Source organism: Labeo rohita, chromosome 10, assembly GCF_022985175.1.
Source record: "Labeo rohita strain BAU-BD-2019 chromosome 10, IGBB_LRoh.1.0, whole genome shotgun sequence".
Taxonomy (NCBI): domain Eukaryota; kingdom Metazoa; phylum Chordata; class Actinopteri; order Cypriniformes; family Cyprinidae; genus Labeo; species Labeo rohita.
The window spans coordinates 21,913,706-21,939,834 of NC_066878.1; the positions used below are offsets into that span (position 1 = coordinate 21,913,706).

Genomic DNA, 26,129 nt, shown 5'->3' on the forward strand with positions numbered 1-26,129 from the left:
TACGGTATGCATTTCATACCATCCTATTTAATACTGTCTATTTATTTAGTGGTAAATTATCTCAATGATATGTAAAGCTATTCAAATAATAAAACTGTATATGTTTGAAGTGTTTCATTTAACAATTAACTTTATTTCTTTAGAAATTAAAATAGATTAATGTAAAAACTATGTAGAAATAGAGCATCCAAACAGACAACACACACACACACATAAATAAATAAATAAATAAATAAATAAATAAATAAATAAATAAATAAATAAATGTGTAACAGGTAAGACCATTTGGTCTGGGAAGAGTTTAATGGGCAAAGTTTGAGTGCATATTGATATATTTTGGGTTCATATTTTGTTCGTTTTGAAATGTTGAGACATTGGGATCTTATAAATTCTGGTGGAGACATGTGAGCTTACTGGGGTCACTTTCTCAGGAGAAAGCAGGAAACCACAATGACCTGCGAGTCTCCTTTTGATCGTCATCTAATCTCACTCTAGGAATAACAGCTGAGATACTGATGAGATCCTCTTTTGCTCTTATATTTCTAAAGCCGTATTCTTCTTATTCTTCAGTTTCTGTCTAAACCATCACAAACCAGTTTCTGGTCTATCTTGGGGTCTGACACAGGACTTTGAGTAAGAGGGTGGAGTATTATAAACCTGGGAAGTGGACAGTAGGTTGACTGTTCCCATTTTGGTAGGTTTATTTTGGACTTCAGCGCACAACTTGGTATAGCCATGGTCTCCTACATTTCAGAATAGTAGTACTTGGATGCCTACTTGTATTTTGTAGTAAAACCTTATTGATTTACTTAACAGACACCACATTATGCATGCATGGACACTTGTCCAAGTTTAAAATGTGCCAGTTTTATTTGTAAGGTTAGCTTGGGAAGTCAGTTGACTAGCTACAGCCTCTGCTTTATATTTTTATTTTTGCAGGACTATAGTGTTATTAATAGTACAAAGAATGTGAAAAATGACCCCAGTAAGCTCACATGTCTACACTAGAATTTATTAGATCCCAATGTCTCAACATTTCAAAAAGAACCAAATATGAATTCCAAGTATCTTAATATGCACTCAAACTATGCCCATTAAACTCTTCCCAGACCAAATGGTCATACATTTATTTATTTATTTGCTCGCTCTTCTTCTGTATTAACAGTTTTTACATTAGTGGCCATATTCATTTGTAAGAAACTAATGAAGTTGATTGCTAAACAAAGAACTTCTATAAAATGCAGTTTTATTATATGAGTGTCTTTACACATCATTAACATATATTACCAGTAGACAAATGAACAGTATAATATAACTTCATTTTATTAATCATGATAAATTTGCCGTATTACCTGTGTGAAAAAGTACACTTTATATATATATATATATATATATATATATATATATATATACATGAAGTTATATTATACTGTTCATATATATACATATATATATATTAAAAAAAAAAACAGGCATAATATAATATACTTATACTTAAGTGCAAATTTCATTTAATTTAATTTTAATTGCAATTTAATGAAAGGTGGTGCAAAGATTAAACTATGGTTTCAAATGTACTGCAACACTAACAAAATAAATAAACAAATAAATATAATAATAATAATATTATTAAAATAAATAAAATAATAATAAAATAATAATAATAATATATATAATAATAATAATAATAATAATAATATATATATATATATATATATATATATATATATCATGGCAACTCATGTTTTCACGAACACAATTCAAACCAAGTTGAGTAATTTCAACTTTAAGGCACCTGATTTTTTTTTTTTTTTTTTTTTAAATAATGGCTGAACAGAATAATGAAATTTGCTGTATTACCTGTGTGAAAAAGTGCACTTTAGCATATTTTTAAAAAGCAGGGAAACAATATACTTTATACTTAAGTATACTTAAGTGCAAAATTAATTTAATTTCAATTGCAATTTAATGTAATGTGGTACAATTACTACAACAAAAATATATTATTCGTTCATTCATTCATTCATTCATTCATTCATTCATTCTGTTTATTCTGTTTCTGTGTTAACAGTTTTTACATTAGTGGCCATTTAACTTTTTAAGGAAATGTATGACTGCTATTATTTATATATTTATAATAATAATAATAATTATATATATATATATATACACTGTGTGCATAATTATTAGGCACGTTGATATTCCGGTCATATTTTTTTTCCAAGCACATTTTACCAATTCCAAACCATATCAATCTTAATAACTACTAATAATTTTGTATTCAATCATTTATACATGATATATATTTGTCCATGAAGGCTGGAAGTGAAAAACTCCTTGTATTCAGGTGTGCATAATTATTAGGCACGTTTTCTTTTACATATAAATAAGCCAAAAAAGAGATTTAACCCAGATTGAAAAGTCAAAAATTATTAAATGCCCAAGAGAAGGATGCAAAACTAATGCAATACTAGAATTTGCAAAGTTAAGGCATGACCATTGGACAGAAAATGCTCGTTGGGTCAGCACGGTGAGAAAAAAAAAAAAAAACGGTGGAGAAGAAAAGACACGTTAACTGCAAAAGAATTAAGAATTAAAGTAAAGAATTAGCTGTGAAACCATCAGGAACCATTTAGTCTCCAGCGGCACCATTTTCCAGAGCTGCAACCTACCTGAAGTCTTCAGAAGTTCACTGTGTCAGGTTCTCAGAGACTTTGCTTGAGAAAAAAAACTAAAAAATGACCCTCACTTAATAAGAATAACATTCTGAAGTGTTGTAAAATACATGAAGACAGTTTTTTTATAGGCTTTATAGACAGATAAGTTGAGAGTGACTCTTGAAGGACCGGCACCACATCCTCTTGTACTTCTGATTCAAGAATTTGTCTTCCAGAATCTAGCAGTACATTTTGGGAGTTCATGTTTAGTCTCTCCTATCCTGAAAAGTCTGACTTGCAGAGATGGACCAAAATGAACTCCCAAAACTTACTGCCAGATTTTGGAAGATAAATTCTTGAAAGAGTGCTATAAGAGGATTTGATGCTGGTCCTTCAAAAGTCACTCTCAACTTATCTGTCTATAAAGCCTATAGAAAACAGTCTTCATGTATTTCACAACACTTCAGCATGTTATTCTCTTTAAATGAGGGTCATTTTTTAGGATTTTTCACCCAAGAAAAGTCTCTGAGAACCTGACACATTGAACTTCTGAAGACTTCAGGTAGGTTGCAGCTCTGGAAAATGGTGCCGCTGGAGACTAAATGGTTCCTGATGGTTTCACAGCTAATTCTTCACTTTAATTCTTAATTCTTTTGCAATTAAAGTGTCTTTTCTTCTCCACTGTTTTTTTTCTCACCGTGCTGACCCAACGAGCATTTCTCTGTCCAATGGTCATGCCTTAACTTTGCAAATTCTAGTGTTGCATTAGTATCGCATCCTTCTCATGGGCATTTAATAATTTTTGACTTTTCAGTCTGGGTTAAATCTCTTTTTTGGCTTATTTATATGTAAAAGAAAACGTGCATAATAATTACGCACACCTGAATATAAGGAGTTTTTCACTTCCAGCCTTCATGGACAAATATATATCACGTATAAATGATTAAATACAAAATTAATAGTAGTTATTAAGATTGATGTGGTTTGGAATTGGTAAAATGTGCTTGGAAAAAAAATATGACCAGAATATTAGCGTGCCTAATAATTATGCACACAGTGTATATATCAAAACAAAATTAAAAATCTTGGGAGTTTTATTATTTTATTTTATTTTATTAATAATGGTTGAATATAATAATAAGAATAAAAGGTATTAGTAAATAATGGGAACTTCTCAAAATAAGCTGAGCAATTTCAACTTTTTTTCAAGTTATGTGAAATTCAGTTAGATTTTTGTTTTTTTTTTTTTTTTTTGGTATAATGCAATTTAAACAAGTTGATTATACTTAAAAATTGAAGGCAGCAACTAGACTTAAGTATACATTTTTTAAATATACTTCTAAGTTTTGAATACATTAAAAATGCACATTTAGTAATGTATGTAAAATCTAAATATTTGGTATCACTTCAGATTAGGGAACACATATTCACCCAAAAAACTCTGTTTATCAATAGTTTTAAGGTAGTTGTTAAGTTCAGGTAGGGTTAAGGGATTTTAAATTTTGTTTATAAGTACATAATAAACAGCCAATATGCAAGTAATATTCATTTTTATAAGCAATTAGTGTTCCCTAATCTAAAATGTTCCAAATATTTAAAATTTAGTTTTAGACAATTGGATCCCAACGTACTCTACATTCAAACACGGCTCTTCCTCACAGCTTCATGATAGCTGTCTGAGAAACTCCATGTCTACTATCACACATGACTAAAGAGTAACGCAAACACAGAGGAATGCCGACCCCAGCTGCTCTGGTTTATAGTCTTGGCCATGTTCACGCAAAAACTGAAGTCCAATTGTCCTGTGGAATCTCTTTGGCTGTATGTTTCACATACCAGGCATTTTCACGATTGTTTTACAGATATAACACACGTTCCTATGGCGGCCAAAAATGAGGCCAGCGAGGGTCTGTTTTTAATACTTCTTGTAGATTAGTGACATCAGCACTGACGGAATAATATCCCTGTCACTCGTCAGCCTGCTCTGAACGCGAGGATTTCCTACCGCTTTCAGGAAATGTGGAAAACTCCATTTTGTTGTAATTCTGGAAAATATCTGTCAACTGCAAGCCGTGACATTACGGGGTAATTGACACATTTTTCCCTCGCAGGAAAACAACTAAACATGTCAGCATGTGTATTCTAGTAAGTCCAACATTGAAATGCAAAACTGTGTTATATGTAAATGATGCACCAGATGAGGATTTGACTCATATACAGATTTATTTTAAGAAGGTTCACTAATTGAATGACATTATTATGTGAATGTTACCATACAGGATTTCAGAGCTCAAACTTCATTGGGGGAACAAGTATCTGAAATGGTCACATTTACTGAAATGAACAGGAAACATACTGTCACTTTTCAACCTAGAATGAACCTGTGGCCCATGACCTGTCGAGCACAGCTGTCTTTTCTGGATGGACGTTATTTGGACGTATGCTTTCGCAGCAGAGCAAGACTTGCAACAACGCTGGAACATTTGCTGCTAGGTTAAAGCGAAAATAAAGAGGTTTTATAGGTTGTTTTCCTGGTAAGACACAAAACATGAACAGTTTTCACTGTAAAACGTATGACAATGTTAGTATGTTTTCGTAAGACTACTGATAATACTGATATGTTTTAGAAATATAGCATCTCAGCCAAAACTCCTCTATTTGTCAAAGTGTGCAAATCTTCAAATTTCAGCCATATTAATGTCGATTCGTTCTCATTACACACAATGCTATACCAAACATGAATAAACATTAAAACAATACTGTCAAAATGAAATAGGGTACAAAATACTCATTTTGTTTTAAACTGGAGGTTATTTCCTGAGAGACTTTCCCTCTTATGTACAATACGCCATACACTGTAAAAAACAACAAAAAAAAAAACACAATTTGTTGAGTCAACTTAAAATAATTTGTTACCCTGCAGATTTATTCAAACTTAGATATTTGAGTTGACTGAACAAACAAGTTGGTTTGTTAAACTTAAAAGCTGGGCTTGTTACTGCCTTAAAATTTTAAATGGAATGAACTCAAATATCTAAGTTGTCACTTAATACAATTTTAAGGTTTCAAGTTGACTAAACTATTTTTAAGTTGATTGAACTTAAAATTTTAAGGCAGCTGGGTAACAAATTATTTTAAGTTGAATCAACAAATTGTTTTTTTTACAGTGAAAGCTGTTAATTTCACAGACGTTAGCATTATAGTATGTTACACATTACAGTCAAGCTGAACTTTCCTACAGTGACCCAACAAGTTTTCGAACACTTATAAGTGCGATTTATGAATTTTATTGTGTCATTTTTGTGAGAATGATTCTCAAATATCAAATATCTAAGTTGTCACTTAGTACATCTTAACATTTCAAGTTGACTAAACTTATTTGAGTTGGCTTAACCTAAATTTTTAAGGCAGCAGTGTAACAAATAATTTTAAGTTGGATCAACAAATTGTGTTTTTTGTTTTTGTTTTTGTTTTTTTTTTTTTTTACAGTGTAGGGCTAACCTCATATACTAAAACACTTGTCCTTCCATATTTGGCCAAAATGTTATTTAGTATGATTGAATTAGATTTTAAAGAAGTTGTTTAGAACAAAAAGACAATATTTAAAAAAAAAAAAAAATAGCTATACCTTGGTTCAAATGTTTAACTTTAAACAATAAACATTCCCTTTTTGACTAACATATGAATATATACACATATTATATACATACGTACATATGGTGGTATATGAAGTTAAGACATTTTCCATAATTTAATTTTCATCATGTTGAAACATAAGAAATTTTTAAATTCTTTCAACATGATAACAGTTGATTTTCATTAAGACTATGAAACAAGGTATGTTGCATCACTTCAATGAATCAGTCAGTTCTGTGGCCACAAATTGACATTCATAAAAAATAATCTTCATTTGTACTATTATTTTGTTGTAGAAAAGCGTACAGAATACCTTTAAAAACTGAATATAATTCATTAAACGATTAACTCTAAATAATAAAATACTTAAGGCACAAATGCTGATCCCTGTTGAAAATGGGAATGATTTACTCAATTTTTCGAGACAACGTTTGTTGAGTAAATTAAAGTATTTTTTAAAGTATAAGTTTACTCAGGTTCACACTAATATTTCATGGTCCTTGTCATGTGAAATTTAACTTCAAGCATTAATCTACATTCTAAACGTTTCAGACCCATAAATGATTTATTTGGCTAAAAGACGTGTTATCGGTGTTTTTAAATGTTTTTGAAAGACGTCTCTTATATATGTGTCCTTGAAACAATTTCCCCTCAGAATTGCTAGTAAATTTAACAGTACAAAGAAATGGAAAAATGGGAAGTAACACATGGAATTAAATAAAATTTAGAAGTAGAAAGAATTATTATTATTATTTTTTTTTTTTTTTTTGTGAACCATACTTAATAATCTTTGTTTTATATGAAAACTAAACTTTGTTTTTCACAGTTTATGCTCACCAAGACTGCATTTATAGGATCAAAATAACAGTAATATTATGAAATATTATTAGAAAAAAAAAAAAAAAAAACTGTTTTCTATATGAATATATTTTAAACTGTAATGTAATCCTGTGATGTAAAGCTGAATTTTCATCATCATTACTCCAGTCTTCAGAGTCACAAAATCCTTCAAAATCATTCTAATATACATTAAAGAAGTCTCTTATGCTCATCAAGGCTGCATTTATTTGATCAAAAATACCAAAACAGTAATATTGCAAAATGTTATTACAATATAAAATAATGGTTTTTATTTTAATATACTTTAAAATGTAATTTATTCCTGTGATGCAAAGCTGAATTTTCATCAGCTGTTAGTCTTAAGTGTCACATGATCCTTCAGAAATCATTCTAACATGCTGATTTATTATTAGAATTATTCATGCTGGAAACAGATGTGCTACCAATTTTTGTTTTATTTATTTATTTATTTATTTTTCTGGAACCTGTGATTCTTTTTTCAGGATTCTTTGATGAATATCTAGTTAAAAAGAAGAGCATTTGTTCAAAATATAAATCTTTTCTAATAGTGTAAATCTATGCTATCACTTTTTAGCACATCCTTGGTGAATAAAAGTATAAAAAAAAAATAAAATAAATAAATAAAATGATAAAAAAGCAGCATATTAGAATGATTTCTGAAGGATCATGTGACTGGAATAACAACTGATGAAAATTCAGCTTTGCATCACAGGAATAAATTATATTTTAAAGTATATTAACATAAAAACTATTATTTTATATTGCAATTACATTTTGCAATATTAATGTTTTTTTCTGCATTTTTGACCAAATAAATGCAGCTTTGATGAGCATAAGAGACGTCTTTAAAAAAAAACATTACAAGTCTTACTGATCCCAAACTTTTGAGCGGCAGTGTGTGTGTGTATATATATATATATATATATATATATATATATATATATATATATATATGTATACATATATATTATTATTCTTTAAATAAAGTGTATATTAAACTAATGTTTGATCAATAAAATATCAAGTATAATTTCATTTATATATCTTACTTTTTGAATGGTAGTGTATCACAGTTTTCACAAAATGTCACAATATCACTGCTTTATTGTATTTCTGAATAAATGTAGCTTTGGTGAGCATAAGTGGCTTCTTTAAAAAAAATAAATAAAAAAAAATATTCCACATTTTTGACTGATAGTGTATTTTTGGGTGTTCTGTTTGGTGGCTTTGTATCATAGGGATGAACCTGCAGTGCAAAATAAATTTGTAAAAAAAAAGCAAACAATCAAGTACTTCGCACAGGTCACCAAAATAATTTCCCAGTGGTCCCTTATGTGCACTCTTTCTTTCTAGTGCAAACTGATGGACAGATTCACTGGACACTTCACTACGCCCTTCACTTCAACACCCACTGTACAACACAAAAAATAACTTCTCCATTTACAACACTCTGGCCAAAAAATTACAACTAGCCAAAATACTCCTTTAACTTTTCCATACTTTTTCGGGAACAAATACGATTTGTGTTAAACTGGCTATTTAATCCTCTTGGATTAGCCTTTAAATAGTTCAATATCATGTTAAAACATAAAGACAGAAAAAGCACAGAAAACTTCATAACCACAAGTCTTTTGCTGATGAAATGCCTTTTTCACAGTCTCTTCTCGCTTATGCTGAGTAGATCCCAGCCCGCATCGAACCTCAGACCACCGAATGTTCGTTATGGTGCCCGCCGGTCAGGACCGTGTGGTTGATGGAGGACGCAGAGCGGTCCGAACCCTCTGCTGTACCGTTCACATTCTCCTGACGCTGACAGCACAGGATCTGTTTGAATGTGACGCTCATCTCCTTGTCCCGATAGGAGTATATGATAGGGTTCATGGCAGAGTTGAATTCCGCTAAAAGAAGGAAGAATTTTTCATAGGTCAGGACATTGCAGTTGGAGCAGACCACGTCCAGCAGGAGAAGCACCAAACCAGGCGTCCAGCACACGATGAAAGCGCCTGGAAAACAAGAGAAAATGGATGTGGCTCATGAGTATTTGAGGACAGAGAAAGGTGTTTTTCTGTACGGATTTAACAGGTTTAAAAGTAGCTCAGTCAAACTTTAACATGAGATTTATTCACAACAGTCAACTATCCTTCATAGTTTTGGAGTATTCAACATTTTCTATAGTAGGTATATTAACAGTTACCCTACGACTCTTTAAAGGAGAAGTCCACTTCCAAAACAAAGATTCACATATAATGTACTCACCCCCTTGTCATCCAAGATATTCATGTCTTTCTGCCTTCAGTCGTAAAGAAATTATGTTTTTTGAGGCAAACATTTCAGGAGCTCCATATAGTGGACTTCTATGGTATCCATGAGTTTGAACTTCCAAAATGCAGTTTCAATGCAGCTTCAAAGATCTCCAAACAATCCCAGCAAAGGAAAAAGGGTCTTATCTTGCGAAACAGTCGGTTATTTTTGAAAAAAAATGTACAATTTAAATACTTTTTAACCTCAAATGCTCGTCTTGTCTAGCTCTGCGTGAACTCTGTGTAATCCGGGTCAGTACAGTTAGGTTATGTCGAAAAACGCCAATCTCATTTTCTTCACCAACTTCAAAATCATCCTACATTGCTGTAGAAGTCCCAACCCAGTGTTTACAAATTGAACATGCAAATGAGGTCAAACACCCTTTACAAAAAGTGGTAAAATGGCGATGTAGGACGATTTTGAAAATGAGATGGGAGTTTTTTTTTTTAAGTTCATGCAGAGCTAGACAAGTTAAGTATTTGAAGTTAAAGAGTATATACATTGTACTTTTTTTTTTTTTTTTTTAGAAATTAACCAATCGTTTCACTAGATAAAACCCTTCTTCCTCGGCTGGGATTGTTTAGAGCCCTTTGAAGCTGCATTTAAACTGCATCATTGGCACCAATGAAGTCCACTATATGGAGAGAAATTCTGTAATGTTTTCCTCAAAAAAACGACTGAAGAAAGAAAGACATGAACATCTTGGATGAAAAGGGGGAGAGTAAATTATCTGTAAATTTTATTCTGGAAGTGAACTTCTCCTTTAGGTTCACATTGGTCTGAAGAAAATTACAAGTATATTTAGTAGTATAAAAACAATGAAATGTCTCAGGTTACGCATTGCAACAATGGGTCCCTAAGAATAGAGAATGAGACGCTGCGTCTCCTAGAGGTTGCTGTGCTGGAGGCATTCCCCATAGCGCCCTCTTGGAGACACAGCGCGAGTTCCCTTGCAAAGGGGAACGTCTTAGGTTATGCACGTAACCATGGATCCCTGAGAATATGGACTGAGATGCTGTGTCCCCTAGAGCAGTGGTTCTCAACCCCATTCCTCAGGGCCCACTGCTCTGAACATTTTGTTTGTCTCCCTCATTTAACACATCTGATTCAGATCATCAGCTCGTTAGGAGAAAGATCCATGAACTGAACTGAGTGTGTCAGATTCAGAAACATACAAAATGTGCAGAGCTGTGGGCCCTGAGGACTGGAGTTGAGAACCACTGCCCCAGAGGATGCTATGGGGAATGTCTCCAGCATAGCACCCTCTAGGGGATTTCAAACTTACACTTGAAATAAACTTAAAAGTATTATGTTCATAAAACAAAACAAAACAAAACAAAACAAAAATGGCAAATTTAATCTTAAGACGTATAGAAATAGAATGCTTAGAAATATACTGCTAGTACTACTACTACTACATACAGTGTAGGTCTACTTTTTTACATAAAATGTAAAATATTTCTGTAAGAGAGGTGATAGAAATGTTAAATATTTCATTCAATACTTAAAAGTATTTATAATTCATTTGAAACTGGTCTATTCCAGGAAATATTTGTAAGATAACATTAGCTTAGCAACATGCTAATGGCAAGCTGTATAAAGAGTTTCAAGTCTCCTAAACTGTAAAAAAAAAGATTTTTCAAAATTGATAATAAAGCATTACACTAAGTGAAAATAGTATATTTTCTTAACGACATAGGCTATTTACACTAAGTGTAAATAGTATATATTTTCAGTCTTTTATAATACTTGCAAAATAGATACCTCAGTATTGCAAATAGATACCTCAGTATTGTAGTACATTAAAAGAGTGTGCAGTAATTATGTATTGAGTGTAAATTATAGTTTTAATTCAATTGATTAAATGGATGCTGCCTTATTGGAACAATAAGTCCTCCCTACACCTACCCTAACCCTGGCTGATACTTTATTTTCAACTTTTCAATTATTTCCTTCATTTTTATTAAAAATTGAGATTTGAAAAGGGAGGAAAAAAAGTTCGCCAGAAGGCAGATTTGAACCTGGGTCAGTTGCATCAAAAAGAGTAGAACACAAGTGTTGACTATCCCCATAACACAGTGGTGGGCGGAGTTAGTGTAAACAGCCTCTGCCAACAAGGCAGGCTATTTGCACTTAGTGTAAATAGACACTCCGCTTCAGTTTTTCTGCTTCAAAAGTTCACTTTTAATTTGCAACTATTTGTGAAATAAACTAGCATTTTTTGATAGTAAACTGCTTTTTTTCCAGTGTATGTGGTTTGCGTAAAGACAGTTTTCTTCAGGGATGCTTTGTTAGAAGGTAGTTTTCTGTATAGGCAGCACAGTAAGTTTTGAAAGAGCGGATATCTGGCTTTTCCATTATTAGAGAAGGGCAGGGTTGCGTCCCAGTGATTAAAATGATCCTTATGGTATATTTCCTTTGTGCCAAACTTTTTCTTTTCTCACAAATCTAACCCGACATGTCTTCGACAAACCAAAAATGTTTACTGAATAGGAACATTTGGCTATTTTGCAAGACAGAAATACATTTGCAAGAGCACTGCTCTTCTTTTAGTCGAACGCAGCTGCTCTTGAATGGTTTACATCACTAGAAAGTTATGTGGAGACTCTCAGCAGTTAGATAAACTCCAAGCTGCTTCCAGCACGGCTTTGCCACATGTTTCGCTCTCTCTGAACAAACCCAGAGATGAGGGGGGACTGCGTTTGAAGTCAGAGATTCGGACAAAGCTGTAGTAAAGACCCTTTCCACAAAACGTCCTGTTTGTTTGGTGTACTCGAAAACTTGATGCCACTTTAGATTTTGAGAATAATGAATCTCTAAATGAAAATATACTTAAAATGAAGATGGTTTCCATCAAAAGCATTTGACTGTGGGTTCAGCTGTGAGAATGAAGCTGGGTCGAGAGCTTCTTTTACACAAACAGCTCAGAAAACTAATTTGAAACAGGTTAGTAACAACTAGTTTTGGATGAGAAAAAAAAATCCAGGAATGTATGGTTAATATGGTTTTGGTTGACCCTAGTATGGATTCGAATTCGAATAAATTGGTCTTGACTACAACATTGCTGTGAACTGTGATCAGATCTGAAGTCCTGCTGATGTCATGCTCTCTCTGAAACATTTTACTAGATTTTATTAACTATATTTATTTCATCTAATTTAGGATGAAATCTGACATTGGTTAAATGGGAATTTCATCCACCAAAACACAATCCTGATTTAATTTTGCACATTTGAGTGATCTGTAAGTGGCATTATCATGACATGATACCTCCTCGCACACATTTCCGCTTACAACTAGATGTAATAATCAGATGTACTTTATCCCTAATCTGCGTCTCATGTAATAGCAATTAGTTTGATGGATAACTGTGTTTGGGGTATTTTTCCCAGTGCAGTACAGACACACAAAGTCAAATCCACGGGTGCAGTGTTGAGCAAAGTTACTTTTACAAGTAATCCATTACAATATTATGTTACTATATGAAAAAGTAACTAATTGTGTTAGTTACTTTTAATGGAAAGTAATGCAATTTCTCTCAACACAGGAACAAGAGAGCTGTCAATGAACATGCCAGTGTTGTAAATTTAAAAGTAGTGAGTTACTTTATTAGGTACTTGAAAGTAATCTGATTACATAACGTGCGTCACTTGTAATTCGTTACCCTCAATACTGTTAATGAGTGAATTAAAGTGTTTGGGACTTTATAGTAACTTGATTAAAACTGATCAAGTTATGATTCCAAACAACAGTATCAGTGAAAGCGCCCAAGTTGTATTGTTTGTTTAGCAATGCTATGATATTTCAATATCATAACTACATAAGAATATTAGTTAGGTACAAATCAGCTTTTAAAGACGTCTCTCACTCTTCATTAAAGCTCTCTTCAACTTTCAAGCTGAATAAGCAGTTAAATTGGCAGCTGCTCAAAGCTTTGCTTTGTATGTTTTGCTTCGCAGGATTTCAATTTATTACTTCCGCAAAGGCTTATTAACACCATCAGGCACAATGACTGGGGTGTTCAGATGAACACTGCAAAAGATTCAGGTTCAGAGGCAAATTAATTTTGCCAAGTCGTGTGAATGTTGGGTTCGCCTAGGAAGTACTTTATGGCTTTCCTTGACATCAGCGAGAAAGGAAAACATGCCTTAATTGATTTGGAAAGTAGAAGTCAAGCAATTCATTGTTGTTGCCAGTTATTTAGAATGTTTACACTTTTTGCAACAGACATCCTAAAAGAAATATGAAACTAACTATTCTTTATTATTGAGTGTGTTCAGTTGGTGCTGGAAAAGTAGGAGCCACACACAAAAGGTGTTTTTCGTTCCACTTCACTGCTTTTCCATTGGTTTTCCATGTCAAGATGCTCTCAATGGACACGGTAGACTTGCATTTCACATATTTTGCTGCGTCTCACGCATGACACAATGTTATATACTGTAAAGGCAGTGCTCAAGTTAAAGGAAGTTCTAGGAAGTTCTAAAGGAAGTTCTAAGACGTGAGAAAAGTTGTGATATATATATATATATATATATATATATATATATATATATGCATCAATACATGGAGATATAATAAAATCATTCAATCATTGAACAGTCAAAATAGTAGTTATGTGAGGGAAAAAAAAAATAGTTCCATTAAAATTAATTATATTTTTCTTTTTGTAAATGTGAAGTCTAAATTGAATGCAATGAGTTAGAAGGGCCAGGAATCATTAAAAATAATAATAATAATAATAAATAAATAAATAAAATAAAATAAAACTGGCTGCATGCAAAAACAAGCACACAACATGAACAGCGTAGTCCAATTCACAACAAAGTGAAGTAGTCTTTAGGTGCCATGTTTGTTATTTACAACAATTAGCTAGAATATTAATTAGCAGAAGTTATTACTTCGCCTGTGTGATAATGTCATTAACAAGAATTCTTTTGTGCAATCAATGTGGTTGGAATAACGGATGTGCAGCAAAATTAAGTTATGTTGTTTTACAGGAAACGCACCTCTGATTCTCCGTCTAAACCACAAGTAATAATTCTAAAAAGTAATTCTAACTTCCATGCTTAAAATAGTTGTTATTTGACCTACTTGTCAGCAATTATATTGAGTTGAGTAGTCATTTTACAGCCACTATCATTTTGCTGCTTCCAACAACACTTCATAATCACATGTCAAACCTTGACTCATCTGAGATAAGTTCTCTCAGCAAACATAATGTCATCTTTAACACTAAGAATGCAGAAACTATCAGTGTCTATCAACATTAGCCGCCCACCAGTAAAAGTTATCTCTGCAAAACAAGTGCAACCTTTTTTTTTGGCAAACTTGACAACACATGGCCAAATGTTTGTGGTCAAAAATATGCAGCATTAGCAGGAGGTTGATGGGAACTCAGTGAGACGGCAACACCTGTGGAAGTGCTTTGTGCATGCTTTGCATAGTTAACAGCAGATTTAGGATGGAAGGATTTGGCAAAGGCATGGTCATTTGTTCAGCCCTACCCATTTAAACAGCTTTTCCTACGACTTTCATGGGATTCAGCACACAAACCAGATTTCTAACCGGATATTTACATGTTGAAGTCTGAAAATCCTCTTAATGAAATCTTTATGTAATCCCTATTAAGTCTATGTTTTCCTCAAATATAGAACTATTTAAAGTTTAGTTATATTATACTCTCTAGAAGTCAGTGTGTTTGGCTGATTTTATTTTATTTTATTTTTATTTATTTTAGATTTTACATTTAGGTTAATTTTATTTATTTATTTATTTTCATGATTGGATTAGCTTAGTGAATGGAAAGCTGATGCTTAAGCCATCAACTGCACAAAGTTATTTGTTGTTTACATCTGACAGAGCTGAGGAAATCTCATTAGTGACATTTAAATGAATGCTTGATAAAAAGATATGCTGATATACTTGCATAACCTTCAAATCATTGCAGCCTCTTGGGTGTGATGTTTATATTTCTCATGAACTATGATTCTGTCAGTTTCTGGTATTCACAAAGGGCAAGATGCCAGCAAATTCAACAACATATTTAATGTATTAGATGCATGCAGTTTGGAAATGCAATGGTCAACTTATTTGTTTTTAAAGATGTTCACTGCCTTCATGAAACTATCAAAAGGAGAAAAAAAAAATGAAACATTGACATGCAAATTCAATTTTTTTTTTCTTTTTCCAAAATTATCTGTATGCTTTGCAAGCATGTCTGAATTAGTCATGTGATCCATTAATGCTGATAAGGCAAGAAACCAGAAAATAAAAAGCCAACACTGGCAAAATGTATTCCGAATGAAACGCCCTGCTGCTTTACACCACACGAGTCCCGATGTCTCTTTTTCTTGAGGAGCGGAAACTGCTCCTATGATTTCATCACCACCGTAACTATGTTATTCAAATGTACTTCATACGCCCTTGAGTAACTCTCAACAATGGATGAGTCATGCCTTTTAGAAGCCACAAAACTGATTTCGTTTTAGGTTGTGGAAATCATTTGGAACAGTGTGAGGAGATACAGTGTCTCATTGTTTCCTGGAAAGTTCATTTTGGTGGACAGTACATGGAAACCTGAATTTTGGGTGTGATGATGGACACCAGTGTTGCCAGATCTCACTAGAAAAACAAGCAAAGCACACTCAAGTTGCTTATAATTAACCAACAATGCACTAAAGAGAATTTTGGAAATGCAATAAACCCTAATGCAGGGAGATATATGTGCTGATGTGCAATAAATACTGAAATAACCTTGTTAAAACATCTTGTAGCTGGTGACATCTGTTTTGTAAAAGTCTTCTGCATTTGACACGTTCTTTCGACCACACTTTTTTTTAGTAACCACTTCCTGCTACATAAGTGCACTTCTATACATTTTTAGGTGCAAGGTGTGAATTAATGTCATCAGAATAATCCAAAGGTGGTGTATGAGTGTTTATGAGCATTAATAATATAAGCATAACACCCAGAGTGAGATTAGTTAGAGTAAAAATTTAAATAAAAATAATATTGGACCCAACAATTTATAATCAACACTCACATCTGTAAGAAATGTAGTCCTATTTCTGGTCTCATAGTACTGTAATATATTTTGAAGGATTATGTTGTTTAAACATTAATTACACACTGTAATTACCATGTTAATAATAGTTATACATCTCTTATCTCCAGGGTGAGATCACAGTCTACAAACCGTGCTTTCATCCAGGCCCCTCGCTTTCCATTCTCTCCAGAGGTTCAAGACAAGCTCTGCCCGGCCCAAACAACAACAGTACTGTTTCCTGCAAAGCGCTTGTGCAGCGGGACACTGCACCATGACTGGGTTCCTTTTTTTCCAGGCCAGGCTTCACTGGAGGAGCCGGGGAGGCATGACACTGATGCAGTGCAAGGCAAACAGTGGAACTGGCTGCAAGAACACTATGACGGGCCCTCAGCTGTAGACTAGTCAAGGGCTACATTGTTTGTTGACTTGAAATTGGCACAATAGAGTGAAGGGTAACATATGACGTAGCATTTAGGTAAGGTTGCGTATATATCTATGGGCTTTTGGTGGTTTTGAACCACAGCTTGGGGGGCTGGTGCGTAAATGTATACTAGCATTGACAGGAAACGGACACATGGGATTTTGCCAAAAAGGCAATGAGTGTGAACAGAAATTGGAGAGAACAAATTGATCCCAGGAGCAAATTTTCTAAAGGACAGATTCTCAGAGAACATGTGCAGTTTGGCTCCATAATGCTAATATCCACAATGTAGATATTTGCGGTAGACCAAAAAAAGGATTAATGGTCATTTCATGTGGTTTGTTGCAAAGATTTGATAGTCAAGAGAATTGACCTTCATGAGGTTTCCCACCATTTTAAAATAATATTAAAAATGAGTGCGGACAATTTGTTTGTTGAACAAGTCATTGTGGTTAAAGACCATCTGCTTATGATTGCGCCATTGTAATAAAGGATATTACTGCTATTTTTTTTTTACGTAGATATAATCTATCTGGAAGTGGAACAGTGTGAGAAATGACCCTAACTGGACATGTCATATACTGTCCATGCTTCCAAATTTGCTTGCTTCCCAACCATATCCATCTTTTTCCTGACTGCTGAGCATCGCTGTAATGGACTTCTGTTTGCATGCTCTCACCTCATCTGAAATCCATGTTAAAACAGGGTAAAAATATTGACTGAATTAATTAAACTAAAATGTTTTCTATATAACTAAATATAATAATGTGTGCAGGGTTAAGTTGTGCTATTGTTGGCTGCCATAGTAACAGCAAAAAGATGAATTCCTGTAAAGTACTTGTTTTGCATTCCGAATCTAATTTTGCATACTAAATATAATATCATTTTCATAGGTTAACAGTATATTATCAGCTTAGCACAGTTCCAGAATAAAAAAACTCCAGATCATTTCCTCACCCCTATGTCATCCAAGAGTTTATGTCTTTCTTTCTTCAGTTGAAAAGAAATTAAGGTGTTTGAGGAAAACATTCCAGTATTTTCTCATTGACGTGGACTTCAAAAGTGCCCACTGGGTTGAAGGTCCAAACTGCAATTTCAATGCAGCTTCAAAAGGCTCTACACAATCTTCATAAATGTCTTATCTAGCGAAACATAATTTTCTAAAAATAAATAAATACATAAATATGTATATACTTTTTAACCACTTATGCTTGTCTCGCACCAGCTCTGTGATGCACAGCTTGTCTTCACGCATTGCATAATCACATTGGAAAAGTCACGCACGGTTAGTTTTTCGTCTGTGTACTTTAGTTAAAAAATGTAGGGTAGGGTGAAAAACTCCATCTAATTTTCTCCTCCAACTTCAAAATAATCCAACATTGTTATTTTACCTTTTTTGTAAAGGGCGTTTGCCTGTGCACGTTTGCTTTGTAAACAATGGGTCGGTACTTCTGCCTACGACACACGTGTGTGATTACGTAATGTGTGAGGTTGAGCTAGTGCAAGACAAGCATATGTGGTTGAAAAGTATGTACATTTTTGAAGCTGGGCACCATTGAAGTCCACTATATGGGGAAAAAAGACATGAACATCTTGGATGATACAGCAGTGAGTAAATTGTCAGGAAATTTTTATTGTGGAGGTTAACTAATCCTTTAATTTGACCAAAAACACCAGAGACCGGAAATGTAAAGCATCGTTCCAGTTGGGCGAGACTTCCGCATTCAGGAAACAGGTGGATAGCAGGCAAAACACAGTATGTGAAATGAGTATGTCTGAATCCACAGACAGTAGGTGAAAAGAACCTGAATTACTTACTGCTTCTGTCAAAATGCTGGGGTGCACATCTGATGGACACTTTACTATCTCATAAGGCCATGGTTTTGTGAATCATTTGTGAATGTCATAAGTCACATGAAAAAGCCAACTTGACAGATATAGTGCATCTGGATTACATTCAAACTATACAGAATCGACTTTGTAATAATCACAAAGTTCGTTCTGCAACAGATGTAGTAACTTCTCAGGCAGAATGTGATTTTAGAAGAACCATTTCAGATACAAACACAAGAAACAAATGATTCAAATCTTAACTTGCCCCACAATAATGAAAACATCTTCTCTATTTATACCAGGGATAGGCAACTTCGATCCTGAAGTGCCGCTGTCCTGCAGAGTTTAGCTCCAATCTTAAAGAAAACTCATCTGCCTGTATCATTAGTAATCCTGAAGACACTGATTAGCTTGTTCGGGTGTGTTTGATTATGACTCAAGCTAAACTCTGCAGGACAGTGGCACTCCAGGGCCAGAGTTTATACCCAACACAATCAGACTTTTAGTTTTTGATCTGTTGTCAGATATACCATAGTTGTCCAACTCGGCTATTGGAAGCACCAACCCAAATAAAGGGGTTCAGAATTACTTGAAAACAACAGCCAAATGTGATGTGAAATAAGGTTGGAATTTAAGTCTACAGGATAGCGGCCTTCCAGGAGCAGGGTTGCCTACCCAACCTTGTTCCTGGAGCCCCCCAACACTGGACATTTAACATGTTTCTTTGTCTGTCACACCGATTTCAGTCTCTACTCTTGACCTGATGACCTGAAGCAGGTCTGTTTGATTAAAAAGACAAAATGTGCAGTGTTGGGGGCTCCAGGACCAAGGTTGGAACTACTGTGCTATGCTGCTCTTTAAGTCTCACTATCCTACAGAGTTATTGAATCTTAACCTGAATCAACTACTCAAGGTCTTTGAGATTACTTTAAACAAGAAGGCAAGTGTGCTGGAGCAAGTTGGACATAAACTCTGAAGATGAGGGCCCTCCAAGCCTGAAGAACAATTGAATGAAGGCAGGACTTACTCAACACAATCACAACCATTTTTATCATAGTTCTGGTTCTGCCTCTTGGAAGACTACCATCCTGCAGAGTTTAGCACCAACTCAAATCAAACACTAAACAAGCTAATCAAGATGTTCAAGATTACTTAAAAACAACAACCAAGTGTGTTGTGAAGCAGGGTTGGAACTGAAGTCTCCAAGATAGTGGCCCTCCAGGAGCAGGGTTGGTTCCCAACCTTTTTTCTGGAGCTCCCAACACTGCACATTTGACATGTCTCTTTCTCTTTCACACCCATTTCAGGATTTTCAGACCCATTTCAGTCTCTAGTAATGATTTGATTACCTGAATTAGGTGTGCAAAATGTGCAGTGTCAGAGGCTCCAGAACCAAGGTTGGGAACTACTGTGCTATCCTGCTTTTGGAACCTTACTATCCTACTATATAAACTTTGTAGGATAATCAAGGTCTTTGGGACTACTATACTTCCAGGTAAGTGTGTTGATGCTAAACTCTGCAAGATGTTGGTCCTCCAAGCCTGACGAATCATTAAATGAATGCAGAACTTACCCAACACAATCACGACCGTTTTCAGCAAGCTCATCATAGTGTCCCGGTTCCGCCGTTGACCCGAGCTGTGCCGGGACATCCTCATGGTTCGCTGACGTACGTACATAAATATGTGGGCGTACAGAACAACCATCACCACGAAGGTCACCAGGTTGAAGATCGCCCAGAAGCCCAAGTAGGAGTTGCTGTAGAGGGGAGCCATGTTGGAGCAAGTATCTATGGCACAGATGCAGTTCCAGCCCACGCTAGGAATGGCGCCCATGATGATAGACATGGTCCAGATGATGACGATAACTACAACTACTCGTCGATTGCTCATTCGGGTATGGAGCTGCATGCGGAAAACAGTTATGTGGCGCTCAATGGCTATAGCTAGCAAGTTGGCAACCGAGGCTGTAAGGCTCGTATCGATAAGGCCTTGGCGAAGCAACCACGTGCTGACCGTTAGCCTTCTCGTATTGGGTCCCGTATTAAACATCAGGTAGAAATAGGCAAGTCCCGCAAAGAAGTCCGCGGCTGCTAGGTTAGCCATTAGATAGTAGATTGGAAAGTGAAATCGGCGGTTGATGTAGATAGCCACCATCACAAGCAAGTTAGCTAGCATGATAAAAATACACACTGTAATCCCAAGTCCCATCACTAGCTTGCTTACGGGGTTCCATTCTGTGGCCAGATACTTATGACTACGATTGTAAAAAAAGGCTATGGTTTCGTTGTAGTAGCACTGTCCGTCATCCATCCTGAAAGGTTAGGTTTCTGAAAAAGATCAAAAAAGCTGTCAGAGCTTCAATATTGCATGAAGTCTAATGAAAGTAACACATGGCTTAAAGTTTTGCATAATTTATGGGTTGCAATTTCACACTGATGGTAGACCTGTCACCCATACACATTGAGAGTAATTGACTTAGAGCCATAGACACAATAACTGGATTATTCTGATGTAAAGTGTTGATGTATGCTCTGCGACTATGGACAAGATAATTTAAAATACATGGTACATCCATAGAAACGAATAAATCCCTCAGCAATGTGGCTAGCACTTTATTATATACTGTAGTTCATACATGTTCATACTATGTACTTGGTATAGTAAATACAATATGTTCATAACTATGTAATAACTGTGAATCTACCCCTAAACCTAATCCTAACCCATGTAGTTACCTTATATTATCCAGTACTTTCTTAGATAAGTACACTGTGAGTACAGGTAAGTGGACAGACTGTAAAATAAATTGCAGCCACAATGTCTCCATTGTGAACAACAAGGCGGATTATCATTTAACTCAAAAGTATGTTCTGAACTCAGTGAGATGTTTCACAGGCATTAAATATTGACTTTATGGCATGCATTTTCCATCTGGTTCTGTTTTTTATTGGCATGTTACCTCATAACGTTGACCAGGAAAGGCAAACTAAACATGTAAAAAAAGGACACCACGCATAAACACGCAAACAGGCACAATGGTTGTCTGTAGCGTGGGTTTCTGACTCTCTAAACTAACTATTAATCACATCAATGCAAGACTGAATTGGCCGGTTCTTTCTTCCCTAAACACCCAACACAGGAAATAGGCCCCATTTGGGTATTGCACGATAATTTAACCCTATGTGTATGAAAGCAATCACTTGGAGTTCAGCAGAGTTTCACTGTTTTTTTTTTTTTGTTTGTTTTTTTTTTTTTATATATATATATATTTCTTTAAGAGTCATTATGGTAAGATTTGTCTACAGTATGTCTCATAAAGTCATTTAAACATTAATTCAATGGTGTGCTATTACTTTTGAAAAGGTTGTCATCATTTACCAAAGTTGAAATTTTGAGCAATCGAAGCAATTAAAATTAACAAAAAAGCAATGAAATGCAAGTGCTATGACAAGTCTCAGCCTAACACAGTACATGTAGCAAGGTTTCATTATTATTATTATTATTATTATTTAAATTATATAATAAATAAAAAGAAAACAGATATAATAGACAAAGAAGAGCAAGCATTCCACCAGGAGGAACATTTAATGTAAAAGTCTGTGAAAGTGATTTTGTGCCTATTTGGGATGGCACAATCATGCAAATTTAGTGGTCGCTCTTTTCCCAGCAACTGAAATTAAGTGAAAGTATAGTTTTCAATTTTCAAAAATCATGCAAAAGAACCATTAAAGTATAAATAAAGTATCATTACGATAATTTTTGTCTGAAAACCCGCCTACACTAAATATTATGGAAGCCCGTTTCCACTCATTGAATAAACAGATGTTGACCAGGAAGGGCAAACTAAATATGCAAAAATAGGACAACATGCATAAACACGGAAACAGGCACAATGGTTGTCTATACCATCGGTTTCTGACACTCAAAACTAACCATTAAACACATCAATGCAAAACTGAATTAGCTGATTTTTTCTCCCCAAACACCCAGCACAGGAAATAGGCCTCATTTGGGTATTGCACGATAATTTAACCCTATGTGTTTGAAAGCAATCACCTGGAGTTCAGCAGTTTTTCATTGTTTTTCAAATATTTTTTAAGAGTCATTATGGTAAGATTTGTCTCAGTATTCTTTTTTTTTTTTTAATTAAATTCATAAAGTTATTTAAAAATTAATTCAACGGTGTGCTATTAAAGGAGAATAAAATTTTGAGAATTAAAATGTTGAGAATATAATTAGAATAGAGAGTGCTAGAGTTAGGTGGTCAAATAAAGATGGAAGAGATGTGTTTTTAGCCGATTTTTGACGATGGCTAAGGACTCAGCTGCTCGGATCATTGGGCAGGTCCACCAGGAGTGAACATTTAATGTAAAAGTCTATGAATGTGATTTTGTGATGCCTTTTTGGGATGGCACAATAATGCCAATTTATTGGTCACTCGTTTTCCAGCAACTGAAATGAATTGGGAATATAGTTTTCAATTTTCAAAAATCATGCAAAAAGAACCATTCAAGTATGAATAAATCATTATGATACGGCTTTTTCTGTCACAATTTAGACCTAACTCTGACATAAACCTGCAATTGTGAGTTATTAAATCAAAATTATGAGATATAAAGTTGCAATTGTGAATTAGAAAGTCAGAATTGCAGAATATAAACTCACAACTCTGACTTTATCTTGCAATTCTGACTTTTTTTCTTGCAATTCTGACTTTTTTCTCAGAACTGCGTGAAAGAAACTCACATTTTTTTTTTTTTTTTATTTGTTAGGGACCTATACAATAAACACAGATGAAACTGAAATAACAGTCATCCCATGCATGTATCTAGTGCTTGTAGCTAAAACTAATTTACAACCCTTGTCCTTAGGACATATTCTTTATAAATTAGTTACAAAAAAAAAAAAAAAAAAAGTTGTACACACATTTATAATATAAGTACATTAAACATGATTGCAAGTTTGTTGCTGTATCAGCCAAGATTTTATGGATTTCTTTTTAAATTATTATAATTTGCAATAGATTTTAAATAGTCAGTCAATGACTTCCAAAATTGCACACCTTTCACTGAGAGAACAGTCTGAGAAAATGTTTTACAAAGTATGACTTTACATTTCCACTAGAAGCCTATCTGCAGAAGGATCTGCTGCTCCCCTGCAGTCTCTCAAAAAAGTTATATAAGGTCATAAGACCATTTAAGCATTTAAACACAAACTTTACATAATGAAAAGACAAAGTGAGCAGAGTTTATATCTCGTAATTCTGACTTTTTGCTCAATTGCGAGTTAGAAAGTCCAGTTGCAAGGGGGAAAAAAGACTGATATTTTCTCACAGTTAAGAGTTTATATCTCACAATTCTCACTTAATAATTTTTTTTATTATTTTGTGTTATATGTATATATATATATATATATATTTCTATACTTTATTTTATCCATTACTAGCACATTAAAACACATTTTTTGTTTCCTGCTCACATTCAGCTGTCAGGCCCAGCATGCTATCATTTGTTTAGAATCCAAATGCCAAGCGAGAGTGGATGACCTTTCCACAGTTATTGTGTACTTCTAAACCTATCATCACCACACACTGGTCCATAGTGCTGGGATACAGACAGACAGATCCTGTCATTGTGTGTCGATGTGTTTTATCATACAGCCCCAGGCGTCTGATCTCTCTAAACTAAAGGCAACGAACAAGAGCGGTCTGTGCACAAATGTCTGTGAACTTCCTCTCTCATTTGAAGCAATGCTCAAAGCCACAGTTTCAGCATTATTGTAGCACCCATCCTCAATGGATAAAGACAGTGGAAAGGAAATTCCAGAAAGGCCTTGCTGAGTGCATTTGATAACATTGTATCTTCACAGTGTCTCCTGCTAAAACCACATTGCAAGACCGTTACTCAAGGAAACATTTCGTTATAGTGAACACTTAGCTTAAACAATTTTGCTTAGGATGTTTTCATTTGCCAAAGTTTTTCTCAAAAAATATTTCACTTCATGCATTTTTTGCTGTTATTTGTGACCATCCATGCAGTGCATTTTTTTTTTTTAAATTTTCAGATATTTTTTGATACCAATGTTGTTTCAATACATTCATCCCTAACTGACATGATCCTGTCGATTTAGTGATGTATTAATGACAATCTTGGAAGCATATCTAAATAATAAAAGTGTTGAAATAAAAGAGTGTTCATGCTAGCACCTTTCCAGAACATCAACCAGACCCAGATCATAATCATCAATATAAACTAGCATCAGAAGCAAACATTATTATGCAATATAAATACTGTGCAAGCAAAGTTCCCGAGAATAAGGTTAAGGAACGAGCAACAGCACCAGCCTCGATCCATTTTAGTATTGGTCCCTTGCCTGTCTGAGAATACAATGCAGGCATTGTTCTGCACCCATCCTGTCAAAAAAGCAATGAAACTAGATTGTTACAAAGAATAAATTGTTCACATTGGTGCTTAAGCTCTATGAGGCAATACTCCAATGTGATTCAGACCAAAATGATGCTAATTTATGCCCATAATTAGGTAGGCATCTGCAAGCTGTTAACAGTCCAGGAAGAATAAAGAAATCAGGTAAAGCAGTGGTGCATTCAACTCATTTTGTGTTTTCATGTTCACAAACAATTCAGATAGAGCTATATCAATTGTAATACTATACTATTTAGTTCTAGACCTACTATAGAATCTACTACAGACTGCTCTAGACTTTTCTGAGTTTCTAGAGGAAGTTGTTTGTTTCAGTCTGAACGTGGCAACTATACGTTCCCTTACCAAAAAGAAGTGTACTTCAAGTTTATTTTATTAACTATACTTAAAGTTCAAGTATATTTTTAAGTATACTTTATGTAGTAAGTATACAAATATCAGTGTACTAGTAGTATACTTGTAAGTGTACTATTTCAATACTCCTTGGGACAAAATTGCCCACTTTCTAGTATATAAAAGTATTCTTTTAAGTATACTTTAAGTATAACAGAAGGAAACTTTGAGTACACAACTAGTTTACATCTATGTTTTCAGTTTGTACTGCAAATAAAAGTGAACTTATAGGTATACTGATAGTTTACTAATTAAATATTTTTTTTATGCATTTTAGTGCACTTTGAAGTATAGTCTCAGTAAACTACTAGTTTAATAGTTTTATATTGCAAGTATACGCTTAAGTTTTCTTTCAGTGAACTTTACATCATACTTCTATGTCTCTATTTAGGTATTAATTTGTATGTATAAAACTTTAAAAGAAAGAACAGGGTGTTTGCTTGTAAACAAAAACATTTTAGTTCCAGGCATTTTTTTTATAAACACTTGTGGGTAAGTTGAATAAATAAAGAATAAATAAACTTTTTGAAAAAAGGTAAA

At 34.2% G+C, this 26,129-nt stretch overlaps 1 protein-coding gene across 1 annotated transcript in view; it reads right to left on the reverse strand.

Moving 5' to 3' along the window:
• Positions 1 to 4,861: 4,861 nt before the first annotated feature.
• Positions 4,862 to 26,129, reverse strand: part of lpar1 (lysophosphatidic acid receptor 1) — a 32,666-nt gene continuing 11,398 nt past the window's right edge. The window contains exons 2-3 of the mRNA XM_051121534.1: positions 20,328 to 21,083; positions 4,862 to 9,157 (exon numbers count right to left, since the gene is read on the reverse strand). Of these exons, the coding sequence (XP_050977491.1) occupies positions 8,856 to 9,157; positions 20,328 to 21,066 (1,041 nt within the window). The 5' untranslated portion in view covers positions 21,067 to 21,083 and the 3' untranslated portion in view covers positions 4,862 to 8,855. The remainder of the gene's footprint in view (positions 9,158 to 20,327; positions 21,084 to 26,129) is intronic.